This window comes from Neocloeon triangulifer, unplaced genomic scaffold (assembly GCF_031216515.1).
Source record: "Neocloeon triangulifer isolate White Clay Creek 2 clone unplaced genomic scaffold, ASM3121651v1 ptg000004l, whole genome shotgun sequence".
NCBI lineage: Eukaryota > Metazoa > Arthropoda > Insecta > Ephemeroptera > Baetidae > Neocloeon > Neocloeon triangulifer.
In genome coordinates, this window is record NW_026775547.1 from 3,884,863 (window position 1) to 3,903,454 (window position 18,592).

An 18,592-nucleotide genomic window follows, 5' to 3' on the forward strand; every position below is an offset into this window, starting at 1 on the left:
ATTAAATCACGTTTTCGCAATTTGTTTCAGGTTCACTCACCGGTCAGTCCGTCCAGCCGTGCAGGTCGAGTGGCGCCTCCGTCGAGTTCTGCTTGGGGGCCAGGGCCTTGGTGGCTTAGTTTGGTTGCAATTTGACTCCTACTGGCCTGCCAAGTCCCAAGCTCAAATGGCACGAACACCTTTTTTATTAAAAGCCGCGGCGCTCAACACCTCGCCGACATTGTTTCTCACAGGACAACTTGTGCGTGGATTAATTTTTTTGCCCACCGCTTTTTTCGCACACGCCGCCAACAAACGAGTTTGCGCGCCGAAGGAGAATGTTTCTCCGCACACGCGAATTGAAGAATAATTTGATTTACAAAATTTCGTTTTACAATTGATACAAACACACGCACAAAGATAGCGCGAACTGATTACGCGCAGAGAGACCGACTTCGAATGAAAGAGTGAGTGATCTCTGGGCGCCCGTCCTTGCTCCTCCTGTCTACGTAATGCGGCGATAAAGATGGGCCTGGATTTTATATCACTCTCACTCCGCTTGTATATTTATTCAAAATTTCAGCATCTCAATTTTGTTTAATACAGTGAATAATAATGTATAAGCTAGATTTAAGTAAATTGGAAAGAAATTAGTGATTTTTCTTTGTCAATTTTAATTGGAAAATATTTTTGTGATCTCCAAATCCAGCCTCTTAAATGACGCAATAAATTTATTATCATAAAATTTGAGAAAAGTTGGTATAGCAAAAAATTTAAATTATAATTATTATATAATTTGATAAGAATTATTTATATACGCGTTTCCGATCTGTTTTAAGAGGTCACTGACAAGTACGCAGTGCAAATTAATTCTTGGAAATCATTTCACTCAAACTCTACATCCTCAAATTTATTAATAACAATTGGTAATGGTACAGCTCCTGGTAAAATTTACTATCTATGTTTCTAGATCATACTAATAATTTGTCAACAAACGGAATATTTTAATTTTAATGTTCATCAATAACTGACTTTTTAAGAAAAACAACTGCTGCCGGCATTTTTGGCCTCACTGTTCTCAAAAGTTATAGTAAACATTTCAAAGGGACATTCAACCATCAGCAGTTTAGTCATAGATAAACAAGTCAAAAATATTAAGGAAGCTTAGTGCATCATAATCTTTATAAATTTTCATACATGGGTGCGCTCAACAATTTTGCGCTCGCGCTCGCGCTCGCGATCACTGGCAACAGTGCGCTCGCGCTCTGCGCTCGCGATCAAGATTTTGAAAATGTTGCGCTCGCGCTCTGCGCTCGCGCTCAAATTTTTTAAAAGTCTTGCGCTCACGCGTTGCGCTCAAAAATATTTTTATCCGAAGAAAAAGTGCGACTTTTTAGACAATTTTTTAATATAACAAAAAATACATCGGCAATTGGAAAAGATAAAGTTGAAGTTAAATTACCAAAATTGGGATCAGTTTTTTAGTTTTTGGTATAAAAACACTGTTTTTCGTTACAATTTTTGATCAAATTCGGGAATTTTTACTTTTGGTTTGAGCGCAAAATGAGCGCAATTGAGCGCTGCGCTCAGCGACCAATGCGCTCGCGCTCTGCGCTCGCGCTCACGATTTTGAAAATCGTGCGATCGCGCTCTGCGCTCGCGCTCATGAGCGCAGAGCGCGAGCGCAGATCGCAGAGCGCAAAGTGCGCTCTGCCCATGTATGTAAATTTTACTAACTAGCGCGTTGATTTACAAACAGAGAGTGCACCCCAGTGGCCTACTATAAAACGCGCGAGATAAGCTTAAAGCAGCGCACACTTTGTATGTGCATCTCATCGGCAGGGTCATCACATTAAATCATAACATTTTGCCTCGGAAAGGGCAACTGTTGCACTTTTTTTCGTATAAATTACTAATCCGTCGAGTGTGAACTTCAGTTGCACTCTCTCGTAATTAATTTCAGCTCGGGTTACTTCTGCAGGAAATGCGCTGTGCGGTGTGGGGTTTCCAGGTGGCATATGCCCTTTCCAAAGCATGCAATGCCCTTGGAAATCCCAAACGAGTGCAGCGCACCCCGTCAGACTTTTCTCTCTAAGAGACCGAAAGTGCTTTTGATTTTGTGCCTATTCTTAATTTTATTCCACAACACACTAAGGAGATTCTCAAAACAATGCATTCACTTGCATCAATGTCAATTTTTAAAAATTTATTACAGATTCGAAATCAGGGATGAAACTGCATTTAGGAAACCTTTGTTGAACTCTTCAGTGGAGAAACGGCGCACAGATGACCTGCAATTTAAAAGAGACTTTAATAATTCTCATTTACAGCTTAAAAAATTCCTTTTTCTAAATTAGAGGATGACAGCTTGGCATTGGCAAGTAGATTAAATCTTAAAGCACTTGTGCTTTGGAATTTAGTCTGCAAATGTTTACAGCTTGTTGTTTATTTTCTTTCAAAATTGTATGTTATTTTATGAGTAGATAAGTTGATTTTTCTAGATTTGTACCTAGCAGCAGTTCGAACGATGGACTTTTGCTTGTTCGAGAGCATGATGATGGTGTACAAAATTCTGGCGTATTCGAGCTCGTCCGTTGCCAACCATCCGGTTCTGCTTCCCTCGGCAGTTTCGATGATGTCCATCAAAGGCCCTCCCGAGCCGTGCGCCACAGTCAACAAACCCGCTGCCATGCACTCGACCACGCCTGGTGTCATTGAATTGTATTGACCGTGAAAATGAATAAATAAATTTATTATGCGTACCAATTCCAAAGTGCTCATTCCACATTGCATGCAAGCCGACCTTTGCCCTCTTGAACTCATCCATGAGATCCTCGTGGCTCAAGTTTATCTGCACACAAGATACAAATTTTTAATTTATATACAAAGTATTTATTATAAGCGTTTTGCCAACCTTGAATTCGACAAATTCGTCCAGAGCAAGGTGTTTGGCCAAATTAGTCAGGTCTTTCACTCTTTGGTGATCTTCTTCGTTTCGGCAAGAACCGGCAAACACCAATTTCACTTTCTCCCACGGACCTTCGCCGTGAAGAAGTTCCCTTAGAGCATAAAGGGAACGCAGCTGCATAGGGTGATCCTTTTCGGGTCGAAATTGAGCAACCTGAAGTGGAAAAAAAATTTGATAAAATGAACCCAAGATAATCGAGAAAGATTTTACTGAGAGGATTCTGAAGCCCTCTTGTTTAGCATCAAGTTCCGGAGAACGAGGAATGGCCAAGAGATCCGACACTTCACATGGCGGGTAAACCCTGTGAGTATCCAAAGGGCGCTTCCAGACCTATAAAAAAGCAATAAGTACGAAAAAAAATTGAAAAAAATAAACAATTTTGGAGAAAAAAAATTTGCTAAGCATAAAAAGTTTATACCAAAAAAATGAGAATAAAAAAAATGATGATAAAATTAAATTTTTTAGTTAAATAATAAGAAATGCAAATTTATAATTATACAAAATTTAATCTTTTGCAAACTTTTTATCGTTATTTTTCTCTAAATTCGCCTCTTTCAATATTTAGCTTCTTGGAGAGAAGAAAGATTTGAAAGTGCGGGAGTCAGTTGTTCTTTTTTTCAATTTTTCATTAAATATATAAAAAAAAAATTTGTTCATAAAATTTATAAATTCTTACTAAATTAATTTAAAGTGACATTGAAATAAATAAATAAATATAAATGTTTTTAACCTGATCAAGTCTGTCTTGAGTCCACGAAGAGTTGGCCATGACCAAGTCACAGGTCGAGCCTGCTTTGGCGTAGAGATAGGCAAAGAATCTGTAGTAACGAAGCTTGACGATTGCCTTCAGAGAGCCTCTGTGCTTGTTCGAGACGTACTGCAGCATGTCCGGAGTGATCGTGGGGTAGTGGACGTAACAGGCGGTCTTGCAGCCACCTAGGTGATGGAAAAGTGACAGTCCAAACGCGTAGCCCATGGTGTCAATACACAAGTCTGTCCGGAGAAAAAAAACAATGAAACTTTTATTTAAATTAAATATAATAGAAAAAAATACCAGGAACAATTGAGTCGAGGGCCTCGATCGAAAGCCACATCGAGCCGAGACTTTGGCCCAACATGGTGAAGTGAGGCCATCTGGAAGCCTCGACCCAAGGGCGTCTGTGCAGGTAGACGAAATTGACCTCGCCAGGAACTTCAATGTTGAATCTCTTGTGGGCTTTGCGGAGAATTTCCTCCGGAGATGACTCGATGTCTCCGGTGTAAATTACATACTTCACATTTGGAAATCTGTAAGTATTTAAAGACAAAGTTAATTAAAGTATTGATTTGAAATTGGGATAGGCACTTGGTTTGCAGAGCTCGAATGGCACACCAAAGGACTCTTTCGCCGCCACCCCCAGCGTCGCAGTAAGGGTGGAAGAAAGCGACAGTCGTCGTTCCAGCTGCTTCCCTGTGACGCTTCCTCGCTCGGTTGAATCTCTGCAGGAAAAATTTTGTTGCTTTTAATTGATAAAAAATACTCTCTTTACACGATTGTTTCACCTTTTTCAGCAGAATGAAGAGTAGGAAGGCAACCAAAACTAATGCGCCGGAGCAGTAGAGGCCAAACCAAAGCACAAGTTTCATAATCGGAGGAATCTCGATCGCACTGCAGGATAAATAATGGAATTAGAAATGGAAACAAAGATAAAGTATCACGATTCTGTAAAAAATGAAATTATTACTAAAAAAAACACAACTTGAGATAATTTAGAGAGCATAAAAAAATGCTATTTTGCGCTCACCTCATCTTTGTTTCTACTGAAACTGATCTTGGAGCAAATAAAATATCCACATTGATTTGTTATTCTTCTTTTAGATTCAGCACAAATTTCAATGAAACGAGGATACTAAACCCAACTAAATGACAGCATCTCGCTGATCTTGTTGCCGACACGACAGGATTTTTCACAATCAGCTGCTACACGTCAATAAAACGATCGCGGCGCCCCAAGCGTCGAAAGGTGAAGCACAAAAGGAGCATGATGAACATAACATAAAGCCAAGTGCAAGCCGAACCGAGAGGTATATATGTGTATCTAAATGATAAAAATGTGTAAAAAATAATGAAAAAAAAGTAATTAAAATTTTCGCACTGTTTTTTCCCATAAGAATGGATCAAATGGAGGATGGAAAGCAACAGAGTATAAAATATTGTGAAATTCACTTTTAAAAACTGCTTTTCCTGAGAGCTTAATTTATTCCTCATTTTATTGGTTTTTATGATTAAATTAAGATAAACCACATTATGCTCCAATTTTTAAATTTTTATAAATCGTATATTACAATAAACTTTAAAGTTTTACTTTTGAATAAATTTTTGGAGTAAAAATAAAAAATAATGATATTTTTAAATTTTAATTTATTAATGTGTTTTTGCTAGAGACTAGAGAGTATCAATAATAGATTTGACAACTTGCTTCGTTTAAAGTAGTTTGTATCAAACGCTCGGCACAGGCTCCGTGTTAAATGATTTTGCATATTCGCAAGTTACTTTCTCGTGCAAGTTTATCGTCAATTCACTCAAATAATAAGGCATTTCCTGGGATACCTGGTCAGCAGCGATAAATTGCTCTGCATCTCCTGTTAAACCTTTTGACTGTTACAACATCTCGTCTTTTCTGGTCCACAGGACATCAGACGGACGAGCTAGTGTAGCGGATGCGGCTTTTAATTTTCGTGTGCTCACCAATTCCCAAAGCCCCATTATTATAAAGTAAAGCCAGTGTATACGCAAGCGTGCGCGTTTAAAAAATGCCCAATAGCGCTGTGTGTTGCACACCACATTACTAAATAATATATTGGTTATAATTTCAACAATGGCAAATAAATCTTACTGTTAGGATAACATAGACGTGCATATTTTGTAGTACGCGATGATGCAAATTGTATTTAGCTGAAAAATTTGATCCAAAAAATAAAACTGACAAATGTCGTAAAAGTTTTTCTTAATATTATTAAACTATTATATTATACTCTATTTTTATAAGAGTGTACTTTTATTTTTAATATATTTTGATAAATTTTAATTGTTTTAATAAATATTTTAGTTTCAGAAGTTTTTGTAACGGGTTCAAAAAAACAATTTTACAATTTTATGCTGCGAAAATTGAGATGCTTGGATGTATATTATGTTTCATAAATATTTCAAAATAGATTTAGCAATGCACTAGTGTCAAGCAAAATACTTTAAAAAATTATTTAATCAAATACTTCAATCCTAAACAAAATAATTTTCAATTAAAATATTTGAATTATAATTAAAAATAAAAATAAAACTCTGACTGGAGAAAAGAGCTGAGAAATGTATTTTCAATCAATAATAATAAAATTTTGTCCCTAGCGATCTTTTTGATATATATGAAATTTAATATTTTTTTCTTTCATTCTAGCATAAAGGAAATAAGTTAAAAAAGAGAAGAAATTAATTTCTCACGACCCACTCTCTTTATTTCTTTCTTTCGAGTATTGAATCGGCCGTGGTGATATATTATGATATTATGGACTTAGCTAAGGGGGTATGATGAGTATCGCAAACTTCCGTCGAACACATGAGTTGCTGAATCAACGTTTGCTTTTCAAATCCGATCGATGATCCCTAGCGCAGCATTGTGTTTCCTCATATTGCATTATCGCTGCACCAGCAAGCATCCAAACTTTTACTATGTAATAAAATCAAAAGTGGCCTGAAAACTGTAAAATGATGATGGATGTGCCATTGACTCCTCCTTCATTTCAATAATTGCACCAGCTTGCTATACACACTAAAGGTAGAAGTGCAGCGAGCCGGCGGCGAAAGAGAAGAGCTTCTGCCACTGGTTTAGTTACCTCTGCCGCATGGTAATGACCTGCGCCGCCAGATATGATAATTGTGTAAACAAGCCGCACTGGCACCACCTTGAAATTCTTCCTCCAAATATAAAAGAAGATGGGACGAAAGCACTCGCTTTATTCTTCGACAAATCTCGGCACCGCCAACATGCGTCTCATCCTGTTTGGGGCCGTCGCCCTTTTGCCTTTTTTCGCAGAGTTGGTTCACGCCAAACCAGCCTTTGGCCTTCTGAAGCACTTCTTGAATTTTGACTCCCCTGCCAGATTCACCCATTGGAGGTCCAGACCGGTGAGGAACAACCACTTGATGAAAACCCGCGGCCCTCCGAGATTCAGTTCTGGATCGGCTGGATTTTGGAAAAATCCAGCTCCCTACCCTCCCTATATTCCTCGTCCACAGTGGAGTACCCAGGTTGAGACGATCCCCGCCATTTTGGTCTTTGAGGAACACATACCTGCTCTGATTCCACCCCAACCACCCATTACCGACCCTCCAAACCCCATGACAGGCCAACCATCCAGTCCGGCCCCTGCATTGACCACCACAACCCAACCACCTGCATTGACCACTACAATCCAACCCCCTGCATTGACCACCACAACCCAACCACCTGCATTGACCACTACAATCCAACCCCCTGCATTGACCACCACAATCCAACCCCCTCCACTGACCACCACAATACAACCCCCTGCATCAAATACTACTGTCGAACCGCCTGCAACAGACCCTTCAGTTCAGCCCCCTGCATCAAATACTACAGTCAAACCACCTGCAACGGATCCTTCTGTGCAACCCCCTGCATTGATCACTACAATCCAACCCCCTGCAACAAACCCTCCGGTCCAACAACCTGCAACAAACCTTCCAGTTCAACCCCCTGCATCAAATATTTCTATCCAACCGCCTGCAACGGATCCTTCGGTCCAACCGCCTGCAACGGATCCTTCGGTCCAACCGCCTGCAACGGATCCTTCGGTCCAACCGCCTGCATTGACCACTACAGTCCAACCCCCTGCAACAAACCCTCCAGTTCAACCCCCTACAGCAAATACTACTGTCCAACCGCCTGCAACAGACCCTTCAGTCCAGCCCCCTGCATCAAATACTACAGCCCAACCCCCTCAATTGACCACTACAATCCAACCTTCTGCAACAAACCCTCCCGTTCAACCCCCTATATCAAATACCACTGTCCAACCAACTGCAACAGACCCTTCAACCCAACCTCCCACAGCCAACCCTCCGGTCCAATCAACTGTGGTGACATCCACCCCTGCAATACCGGAAGTGCCAACAACTGACCCTCCGGTTGAACCTATAGTCTCAACACCTTCGGTCAGTCCAGACCCCTCCCCACCCACGACTGACACTCCTGCAGAAACCGAGGCCACAACCACGATTGGCACAACCGAACTCCCATCAGAAGTCACAATGACCACGTTTGTGGAGGAAAACAGCACAGAGGTCACTGAACTGCCGGCCGACGACCAACCTGAGCCGTTCCCTGGAAATACAGTGGTGACCGAAATCGAAGAATATAGCACCCCGGGTAATTTATATCTCCCACCGTCTGGAATCAAAAAAAGGGATGTCAGTGAAATTGTGCCGGCTGAAACGACCCAAGTTAAACCGGTGCCTCTTCCTGCCGAATTGGAGCCCACGTCGGTTGCATCTGGTGCTCAAGGCGCGGACGAAAATATGGTCATCGGGGTGGAGGGTGAAGGAGGCAGCGAGCAGATGGGCGGGCTCACCCTGGCTAAATTTGTGGACGAGTTGCTTGCGTTAAGAGCAAAGACCAAAGGCACCGCGTGGTGACCCTGAGGAGGTTATTTTATTGTTGATACTATTATATTATTAATTTTAATTGTGTTGATTAGGTAGAACGTGTAATAATTTGGATTTTAAATTATTTTTTTTCTCCTAAAAATTCTGTTAAACAATTAAAAATTTCTGCTCAATGTAAGGGTAAAGAGGTCAAAAGTAATATCCACGCCTGGATTTTTTCGCGACAGCCAGTGGCTGTGATTTTCTGATTTGTGCATTTTACAGTTCAGTGCAGCTGCCGCAAACAAGTGGTTACGATTTTAAATATTTTTTCCAACTGTAAATGCAGCGCGAGCGTATTATTATTTGTCACCTCGTTAGCAGAGCTCATGTGAATGAGTCAGGGAGACTTGTAGCAGGGAGATTGCAGTACATTTCTCTTATTTCGGATGCGGCGCAGCTAAAAAAGAAGAGTTGAGTGGGATCAAGGAAAGGGTGCAACAGAGTTAACGCACCTGCATTGTTTCCAACCACCCTCGGGTGTAAAATTAATAACCTCTAAATAGAATATAATTTACGAGTGGAGACCAAATAATATATTATGAAATACATGATAATTGGAAACATATTTTATTTTATTTTCCATGTTTACGCCTTACAGTTTTGTTTTGTAATAATAAAAAATTACCAATAAAAATGGATGAACATCAATAATCCATTCTTTTTTTATTTTATTATTATTTTTATCGCCTAATACTATTATTAAATTACAATTATTGTATAATTAATTTTGAAAAAAATGGAAGTTTTATTTATCTCTTAAGTTATATCGGAGACCTTCGATGCCAGATAAATATATAGTATATATATATGTATAAGCATGATAGGACCTCTCAAAAATTAAGTGCTGTACTTATTAATTGTGTGTAATTTTGTTGTCAAGTGCCTGCGGGCATTTCAACCTACGATTAAACACGCAATGACAATTGCAAACTAGCTAAATTCAGTACATTGGATATAAGATATGCAAATTAATATTTAGAGCCAATTCAGCCTTCTCACTTTCTTCCGAGCAATAAAAGAAAAATTTAATAAATAAAGTTTTGTAAAAAAAAAAATTCTTCCAAAGCTCATGCGATCTTTTTAATATAAATTTAAATAGCTTACATTGACACAATGGGCCAAAGGTTCGTTTGAAATTTCAAAAAGGTCAAAATTACTCAGTTGATAAATTTTTAATTAAAATAATAACACAAATATCAATGTCATTACCGCTTAAGTTAACGGCGCCTGACTGAACATGCGAGTGATAAGACGAGCACACTTAATGTGCATCTCTTCAGAAGGGTTTCATCACATAAAATCATAACTCATTTTGCACTTTTTTTTTGCATAAATTACTTATCCATCTGGTGGAACTTCATTTGCATTCTCTTGTAATTATTTTCAGCTTTATTCTTTCAAAAAGTAAGTCACAATGCAAGTTTTATAATTAGATTTGGATATAAATAATAGCAGATTATCTGAGTTTTTAAAGTGAATTATTGCAACAACAACAAATGTTTTGTTACAATTACGCTCCGAATCGTTACAATTTATATTTTCATTGTAATTTTTATAGAACGCGCAACAGCTGCATCCGCTGTCATTTTTGATGAGTAACCATTTTTGTCATATATGAAAAATTTACATTTCCATCAGTCGCGTTGGCAGTAATTTGCTCACCATATTTTACGTTTTTTACGTAATACATGCTGAGCTAAATATTCAAGAATGTTTCTTGAGTTAGTTTATTTTATTCTTGTGCTCACAATTATAGATACGGTATGATTATCAATTATTATATCTGAACAATATTTTAAAGTTTAATTAATTCAAAATTTTATGTTTAGACAGGTTCAAAACCAGAAAATAGAAGTCAAGAAGGTGCAGTATATCCCAACCTCCTTCAACACCGATTAAAAATGTTTTTTTTTAAACATACAAATAAATTGCGCAGATTGGATACAAACGGGCAAGATCCGAGCCTTGAAGAATCAAGATGGGAAGAGAATTAAGAGAATTATAATCATCAAGTGCTGTGGAAAAATCAAGTGCTCTGACGGATTCAAAAGGAACTTGACAAAACTTCCCACATCTACCGTTCAAGTACATATGATTTTTAGTTATTTATAAACATAAAAAAATATCCCGCATCTAAATTTTTAATGGATTAAGGGAAAATTGCAGTCCGAGTTTGAACAAACGGTAAAAGAAAAGATTGATGGTGCATCAAATCTAAACTATTCACCCTGGAATTGGGAATTTTTTGACAAAACCAAACACAAAAATTCTCAAGTCTACTACCCTGGTGTGATTTTTTATCATTTTTTGTTTTAATTTTAACGAGAATAATTTAAAATTAAAATGTTTATAATAAGGGATACCAGCAGCAAGAATTTTTACAAACGATAACAACTAAAGAAATCTTTGATGTATCAACAAATCCAACCAATACACTAGAAGAGGAAGTTACCTTATCAATCGATGACACGTTACCTTCAAAAAAATTTGAATCTCAATCCTCATCTTTGATGACCCCTGTAAAAACTTCGACTGAAGCGAGCTCAAGTTTATCTACATCATTAAAAGCGTCACCCAACTTAACGATGAAAGCGAGTTCATTTTCTGGAGGAAATATGTTAGCAACAGAGACAAAATCCGGCACGCTTACTTCAATAATCAATACCAGCAAAACCACAACCACAACGACGACTACAACCACCACGCCTGTATATGATTATATAGATCAAAATTTGTATCTTAATAATTGGTATTTTACTTCCTTCGTATTTAGCCCTGCTTAAGATCAAGCTGTGAAAGTTTCAATCAACAGCTAACAGTAGTAATGTCTATAAATTTTTTGCCGTTTAAAAGCGTAATTATTGATTTAAATATTCCTAAATGAAAAGGTTAACGCTAAAACACCAAACCGTAAGATAAAAAAAAAAGAAACGATTTTCTTGATTTTGATTAAAAAAGTTATTAAAGTATTATTAATACTTATATAGAGAATTACACCATAGAAAAAAATGATTAGATAAACTTAACTTGTTTTTAATATTTTCTTACCAAATTTTTTATTTAATGATAATTATTACAAAAATTTAAAAAAATATTTAATAAATAATTTTCAAAATGAATGAAATACGGACATTTGAGCTGGAAAATTTTGCAGCTTCCACTCTTACTGGAATTAAATTGACTTCCTGCAGCCGCACGTATTTCCTGGGCACGCAAACAGTATAAAATAATGACTAATATATTCGTTGAAAATTAACAAATATTGTAAAATTTCAGGCCGCAGTTTCATCAGCAGCCGTAAATTGCCAAGCGAAAAATTTGAGCCTGGCCTCCATTGATTCAATCGAAAAATTTCGATGCCTTTTTGACTTGTATAATGGTGAGAATTTACCAATAATTCCAGAAACTTTGGTCAAATTGCATCAGATATTAAAAATAATGCCTCATCCTTCTGGACGAGTGGCTCCAACGAGGGCGATTTTTGTGAGATTTTGGACGTCTACAGTTGGTGCGCCGCGGACAAAGCACCCTTTTCTTTAGAGTTTTTAAGCATAGCGGGCAGGAAACTGTATTGGAGTAATTCATTAATTGTGCAAAATAAAACATCCGACCGGTGTTTGGTCTTTAAGTTCAACACCACCAAGGAAGAACTCGCGGGGTTGCAACTCGCTGGATGCAATACAAATTTCCCATACCTTTGCGAGGTACTGATACTGATTCATTCCGCGGCATCATTAATGATTTAAATTTTCCACAAATAAATTATCAGCCTCATTGTCAAGAGCCAAGCTGTCCATCAAACTGCAAGATAAATGTGTGCTATCATAATTTTATTAGTAGATTGGTAAAAAGGTCTCTTTAAAATTCAGTTATTTTTACATAAAAATTCATTTGCTTCATTTTCAAATGTTTCTAATTTTCTAATAAAAAAAATCCTGCAAACTAAATTTGGAATTCTAAAAAGGATTCATGGAAAAAAAAATTCACAAAAAAAGTTTCAAAATATTCCTGAAATTTTAAAATAAAAGCCTCAAATGAGTTTAACAATCCAAAATATATTTATTTCTTGCGCCAAGAAAAGATCTTTTACGTCTCACATGTTTCAAATAAAAATTAAAATCCAGTCAATAGTAAAAACCATAGTCATAAATAGTTTTGGAGCGAATTTAAAAGATATAAAAAATACTTTTTTTACCAGTAAATTTTGTTTATTGATAATAATTAATAATTTATTTTATTTCTGGCAGCAAACTCTTTTTGACGCTAACATGAAGCTCAAAGGTAGGCTCGTTTATTAATCATGCAACGTTAATTGAAGGTTGATTTAAAATTTCAACATCTAGACCCCATTTCGTATGGCTTTTGGACGCAGAGTTGTGGCAGTCGTTATTTATTTGGAAATAAGCCAGTGAGAATAAGCGGGAAAACGCATCGCAAAAATCTAAATTTACAAATTAATGAGAGATATATTAATATAGGTGACATGGGACGAAAATTATAATCTGTGTTGCAGTATTGGGATGGCTCCTCTAGTTCTTGAAACCAGCGAGGAACAATTGTGTCTGGAAAACATGACCAAAAGTATTAAAAATGTTTTTTTAGGGAAAAAAATAGGAAATTATGGAAAAATGAAATAGACGATTGGAGTCTAAACTTTAATTACTGGACGGCGGGCACGCAGAAGGGTTGCGGCGGTCAATGGTCCTGGTGTGACCCTGATAACAAATATCAGCACCTGGACGACAGTTTGAACTGGGAAGTGGGTCAACCAGACAACCAGGGTGGAAAAGAGGACTGCGTGCACCTTAGATTTGTTCTCAATGTGACTGGCGCAATTTTGACGGACAGAAACTGCACCAACAAATATATTTTCCTATGCGAGGTTCCACATTTTATAAAAAAATTGTATGCATTAATAACCAATGAAATTTGTATAGAGCAAAAATTCTGGAATACTTCCATGCTCGAAACTCGAAACCAGCGTGCCCTAAATCTGTGGAGAGAGATGTATGGAATAGAAACACAAATCAAAGTTTGACTGACAATTTCTATTTACAGAGTAAACTCTTCAGTGGATACGAGCTTATCAGTAATTTGACTTTGAAATATTGCGTGCAAAGTTTTAAAATGAAAGGAATGTAGATTATTACAATTACGGGTCTTGGGTGACATCCTGCGGACGGCACTTCTTATTTACAAACGCAACGGTGAAGTTTCAAAAGTGTTTTCTATAAACAGATTTATCACATCACTCTTTAGGCGAATTATTCTGCAGCATTCCGAGGCTGCAACTTGATAGGACTGGAATTACTCTCTCTGGAATCGATAGAGAAAAATAAATGCTTCACAAAAATGACAAACAGTAAGTTTACAGTGATAAAACATCGCGGCCCTTAACATCGTTGATCTTTTGAATTGCAAAGAATTAACGACTGCTAAAACTGAAAGTTTTGTTTTTGTTACAATCTAATCATTTATATGTATATTTAAAATTCAGCAAAATACAATTCAAATGGCGCAGAGGATTATTGAAAATGAATGATATCGTTTTTAGTACACATAATATTTTTGTGTCATCGTTGAGGACGATTCTAAAGCCTGGGCCACAATAGGCCTTAAGATCACCGTATTATTTACGACAAAAATTAAAAATAATATATGCTGAATACTGAAGAAAAATAACTTTTTTTAAAACGGATTTTTGCATATTTATTTTTTTTTTCCTCACAACTAGCATTATTTCAAAATTTAATGAACATAAATATTTCTTTATTTTTTTTCCTTTCAGAATATGCACGCATGATGATAGACGGAGAATATTGGACTTCAGGAACAAACTCAAACTGTTCCGCAAAGTTCCACTGGTGCTCGAAAAAGTCAAATTTTGCTGACAAGCAGATCTTTTGGAAAAGCAGTGAACCAGATTTGAATAAAGGAGAGTGCGTCCACGTGGAATTAAGAAACGGAACAGCTTTAAATTCGCTGATAGGAGTAAGCAATTGTTCTGTTGAGAAGAGGTACATTTGTGAGGTAAGGCAGCAAGGAACCGCCAAGAGGGGTTTGGAAGTCGAGTGCATGGCGCTCTGGGATGTGTCTGAAGGTTTCTCTTGGAAAATTGCAATGAAAGTTCTTATTAAAACAAAATTATCTAGCCGATGTTGCAATTCTTTTCCTCGGCTTCAAAAATTACACTCAGAAGATAAAAGTACGAATTCTTTAGTGTTGCTTTTTCATTAAACATATAAATTTTAGTGCTTCATTAAATGCTTGGGAGAGGACCAGAAACTAGTGAGTTGCATTTTCTATTAAATTGGTGTTTTACAATTTTCAACAAAAGTTTTTGAACGGCAAACTCGAATCCGGTGATATGTTGAAAATGATGGAATTGGCTATGCAAGAGACGCCGGTCGAGTTGGAAACGGGTTTCGACGGATACTCACAGTGCTCGTCAATTACAGGTACGAATGGTTGTTTTGAACCTTACAATATATGTAGAAGAATTTTTAAACAATTTTTTAGGTTTTATTCAGTTTTACTAACCAATATTTCTTAGTAATTACTATAACTTATTAGTTTTGTTTCCCCATATTTTGCCTTGTTCTCGTTAAAAGTGGATTGATAGAAATATATTCAGAATAACATTTTCCATCAGATATTTTTGATTGGTTCACCAGAGAAAATGATTTTAAAACGCGCGGGATCTCAAATATGAAATTTGCACATTTTACACTCTAATTTTCAATTTTTGGAATAAAAAAGCAGTGAAAAGTCCATTTTCAACAGTAATCGGGGGTTTGATTTTCCATCAAAAAGTCATTTAAAGTGGCTCTTGAATCACTTTAATTTTTTGAGATGTTTAAATGACAAAATTCTAGCAAAACATATAAAGCGAATTATTAATTATGTAGCAAAAAAATTGATCGGTCATTTTCTCCAACCCTTTACAGGACAGGACGAGTGCGAAGTGGCCGCCGCCACTTATGATTGCGGCGTCGAAAAGCTACCCATAATCACACAGAAAATGGTCGACTTTGGAAAAGGGAGTAGTACCATGGTAATTTAGCCGAAATTCAAAATGCTAAATTGAATATAAATAATATTTTTGAAAAAGCTTATTCCACCCGTGCCATGTGTGCCTGCTAGAGTTTGTCAGACAGACACGATGCCCTGCGTTGCTAATGTGAAATTATTTTTTGATTTATAATTATTTTCCAAAGCAAAGCATATTTTCAACTCTAGCAAACTTTAATCGATGAACTTAACAGCACAAATCACAGTAATTTTAAAATTAAACATGCGAATAAATAAACATTCTAAAAATATTTTTAAAGCCTCGTTTGGAATCCTGCTTTGGAGCGACAATAAAACAAGACGAATGTTACATCTGACGTGAGTATAATTATTTTTTGAAGAGGAAGAATAATATATGGTGTGAGCACGTGACTTTTGAAGAATCTCCTCACTACTTCCCACACGAAATGCTGCTCTATTGGAATGAGGCTGATTGAATATGAATCGTACGAAGATATGCAGGACGTCAGCCTGACCATGTTTAAAATAAGGTTGGACAACCACGTTGTAATATCAGATGTGATGACCATGGGTCCGACGATGGAAGTTTGGTGCGGCAGCAAAAAACAGCTCGATACCAGCATGTATACTTTTATAACTGCAATAATATCAATGCCGCCTGCACAGTGTCTTTCTCAGAATTATTATCAATATTTAGATTTTGGTACTTATAACAGTGTTCCCCATTCACCAATACTAATTTTGGTGAACTCTGGTACAACCATGGTCCAACATTTTGCCTGTGCTTAATTAAAGTTGGTCAAATATTTTAGCATCATGAACTAAACCAAATTTTCCTATAATTCGTATTAGTCTTTTTTAGTTTTTTTTTCTTCATGTAACAAAAATAATTATATTAAAGGTTTTCCCAATTTTTTTCATTGAAGAATGTGTTTGAATTAATTAAATATCTTGATATTTCCAGAAAGCTTTTTCAGATTTATTTAACGCGTTGTCTTCTTTCATATGTTTGTAGTTTTCGTTTATAATTTTTGAAAATTTTTATTACGAATCTTGATTTGAGCCAGAGATAGCCTTGTGGTACACCTGTGAATTTAATTTTTCAACTAAATTTGAATAAAGAATTTTGTATGTAAGTTTCATTTTTTTTTTATTATAATTATGTGGGATTCCATAAAATAAAATATTGCGTTAATGTTGCAAATTTGTATTTATGTATGATATTTTTTTATGTGAAGCCATTTAGAAGAATAAACTTCAGAGATGCACTAATAAAAGAGTCATTGCAATTTTAATGAGTGTTTATCACGTATCATTTACTATAATATTACCAGGAAAAAGCAAGAGTATTATTAAAAAATTTCATTTATAAAGCTAAATTATTTTCTCTTCACTCAAACTGAATGGTCTCTTGCTTTTCTGCCTTCGCTCTGTGAACCGAGAACTAGTCTTTGGATGAGGATGCTATTACACTATAAAGGAAGAAGAGGTTGGCATCGTCCCCCGGAGCATCCCGAGAACGGTGATATATAAACGCCACGAAAACTACCCTAGCGGGAATTAAGGGCTGTAAGGGCGTGCGTGTGCCTGGCAAGCCGGGGGCAGAAGTGCGTGTGTCGCTGAAATGAGGTGCGATAATATGTCCCAATCGAGCATCAGCAAAACCGGCGGCCGCTGACTCGTGGAAACAAGTGCGAGTTTTGCTGAATTCACGGATTGGGCAAAAGAAGATTTAGGTTTACACGCTGTTTGTAGGGCAGATTTCGTGTCAACAAATATTTATTTTCAGTTTTTAATTTTCCAGACTGTGAGTTAATCTTGACGATTGAAATAATATTAAACAATATTAAAGAAATATACATTATTAAAAGTTATTAACAAAAAATAAATTTACAAAATATTTATAAATTTTGACTTATAAAATTTTTATTTTAATAATTAAATTTAATTCCTTTTTCCACAATTTAATTAGATAACTTTTAAATTGTCATTGAAAATATGCACGAAAAATAAGAATTCTATCAATCAAGTAATGTTTAAGAAATTATCTTTTATAAATAAACTGTTGCTTGAACGCCAGCATCGCGTCAGCTTATTATTACAAATAATATTTGAATGGGCTGTTGTCTTGCTGCTTGTTTCCATAAATAGATATTACATAATTATCGTTAGATTTTTTTTCGTACTGTCATATTTGTCTTTAATATAAGGACATTAATTTCCTCAATAAAGGGTTTATGGGCTAGGTTAGTGTAAGATGAATAAATTTTTAGAAAATTATTTTGTGTATATATGTCCCGGTAACAAATAAGAAACTCTAATTTCAATTTGCCAAAAATTACTTAAAGAAAGGTGTGCTATAATTATGCTTGTGTATCATCTACAAGATTAGGTTTTAAACGCAATTAATTTTTGCTATTAAATTTTTTTTGTTATTTTTAAATAAATATGAATATGAAAGCAAAATATTAACTTGGTTTCATTTTAATTTTTGATGGCGCACAGAAATTAAGGAGTGCCTCTTTAGATTTACTTAGACTGACCCCAGGAAGCCCATCAATGGCCATTAAAAGTGTACATATAAAAGATATGGATTACTACCAGGAAAAGTGATCGGATAAGAACTCCTTAATATGTTTTGCTTTTTCTTCCCTCATCAGTCAAAATCATGTGTGCTTTCATTCGGGGGACGCACTCTGTTGAGAAGATGCTATTACACTAGAGAGGAAGTAGCGGTCGGTCGGGGAGTGTCACCGAAATGAGAGTAGGTGCGATAATATGCCCCGATCGGCTCCAGCAAAAGCGGCGGCGGCGGCGGGGGTGCACCGAAAAGTGCAGAGTGCGCCTGAGTGGGGCGACCAGCTAGGGGTTGGTGCGTCGCTCGGTGCTTGGCCCGCAGCAGTCTGCTTTCT

The 18,592-nt window shown here is 36.6% G+C and overlaps 3 protein-coding genes across 3 annotated transcripts in view; 1 reads left to right on the plus strand and 2 right to left on the minus strand.

Annotated features, from left to right (window-relative positions):
- LOC132193737 (protein dimmed) overlaps positions 1-444 on the minus strand; it is a 75,705-nt gene extending 75,261 nt beyond the window's left edge. Inside the window, exon 1 of the mRNA XM_059614594.1 lies at positions 41-444. The gene's annotated coding sequence lies outside the window, so the exon portion shown is untranslated. The remainder of the gene's footprint in view (positions 1-40) is intronic.
- Positions 445-874: 430 nt separating this feature from the next.
- LOC132193735 (GDP-Man:Man(3)GlcNAc(2)-PP-Dol alpha-1,2-mannosyltransferase) lies at positions 875-4,910 on the minus strand. Its single transcript, XM_059614591.1, has 10 exons — positions 4,732-4,910; positions 4,490-4,595; positions 4,293-4,426; positions 4,002-4,234; positions 3,678-3,940; positions 3,158-3,277; positions 2,894-3,100; positions 2,743-2,830; positions 2,489-2,684; positions 875-2,270 (listed from the first exon to the last, which is right to left on the minus strand). Exons 1-10 carry the CDS (start codon positions 4,734-4,736, stop codon positions 2,189-2,191), a joined length of 1,434 nt encoding a protein of 477 aa, XP_059470574.1. The 5' UTR covers positions 4,737-4,910; the 3' UTR covers positions 875-2,188.
- A 2,055-nt stretch (positions 4,911-6,965) lies between these two features.
- Positions 6,966-8,636, plus strand: LOC132193682 (uncharacterized). The gene is made up of 3 exons (XM_059614505.1): positions 6,966-7,221; positions 7,263-8,081; positions 8,143-8,636. The coding sequence occupies exons 1-3, from the start codon at positions 6,966-6,968 to the stop codon at positions 8,634-8,636; spliced, it is 1,569 nt and encodes a 522-aa protein (XP_059470488.1).
- The last annotated feature ends 9,956 nt before the right edge of the window (positions 8,637-18,592 follow it).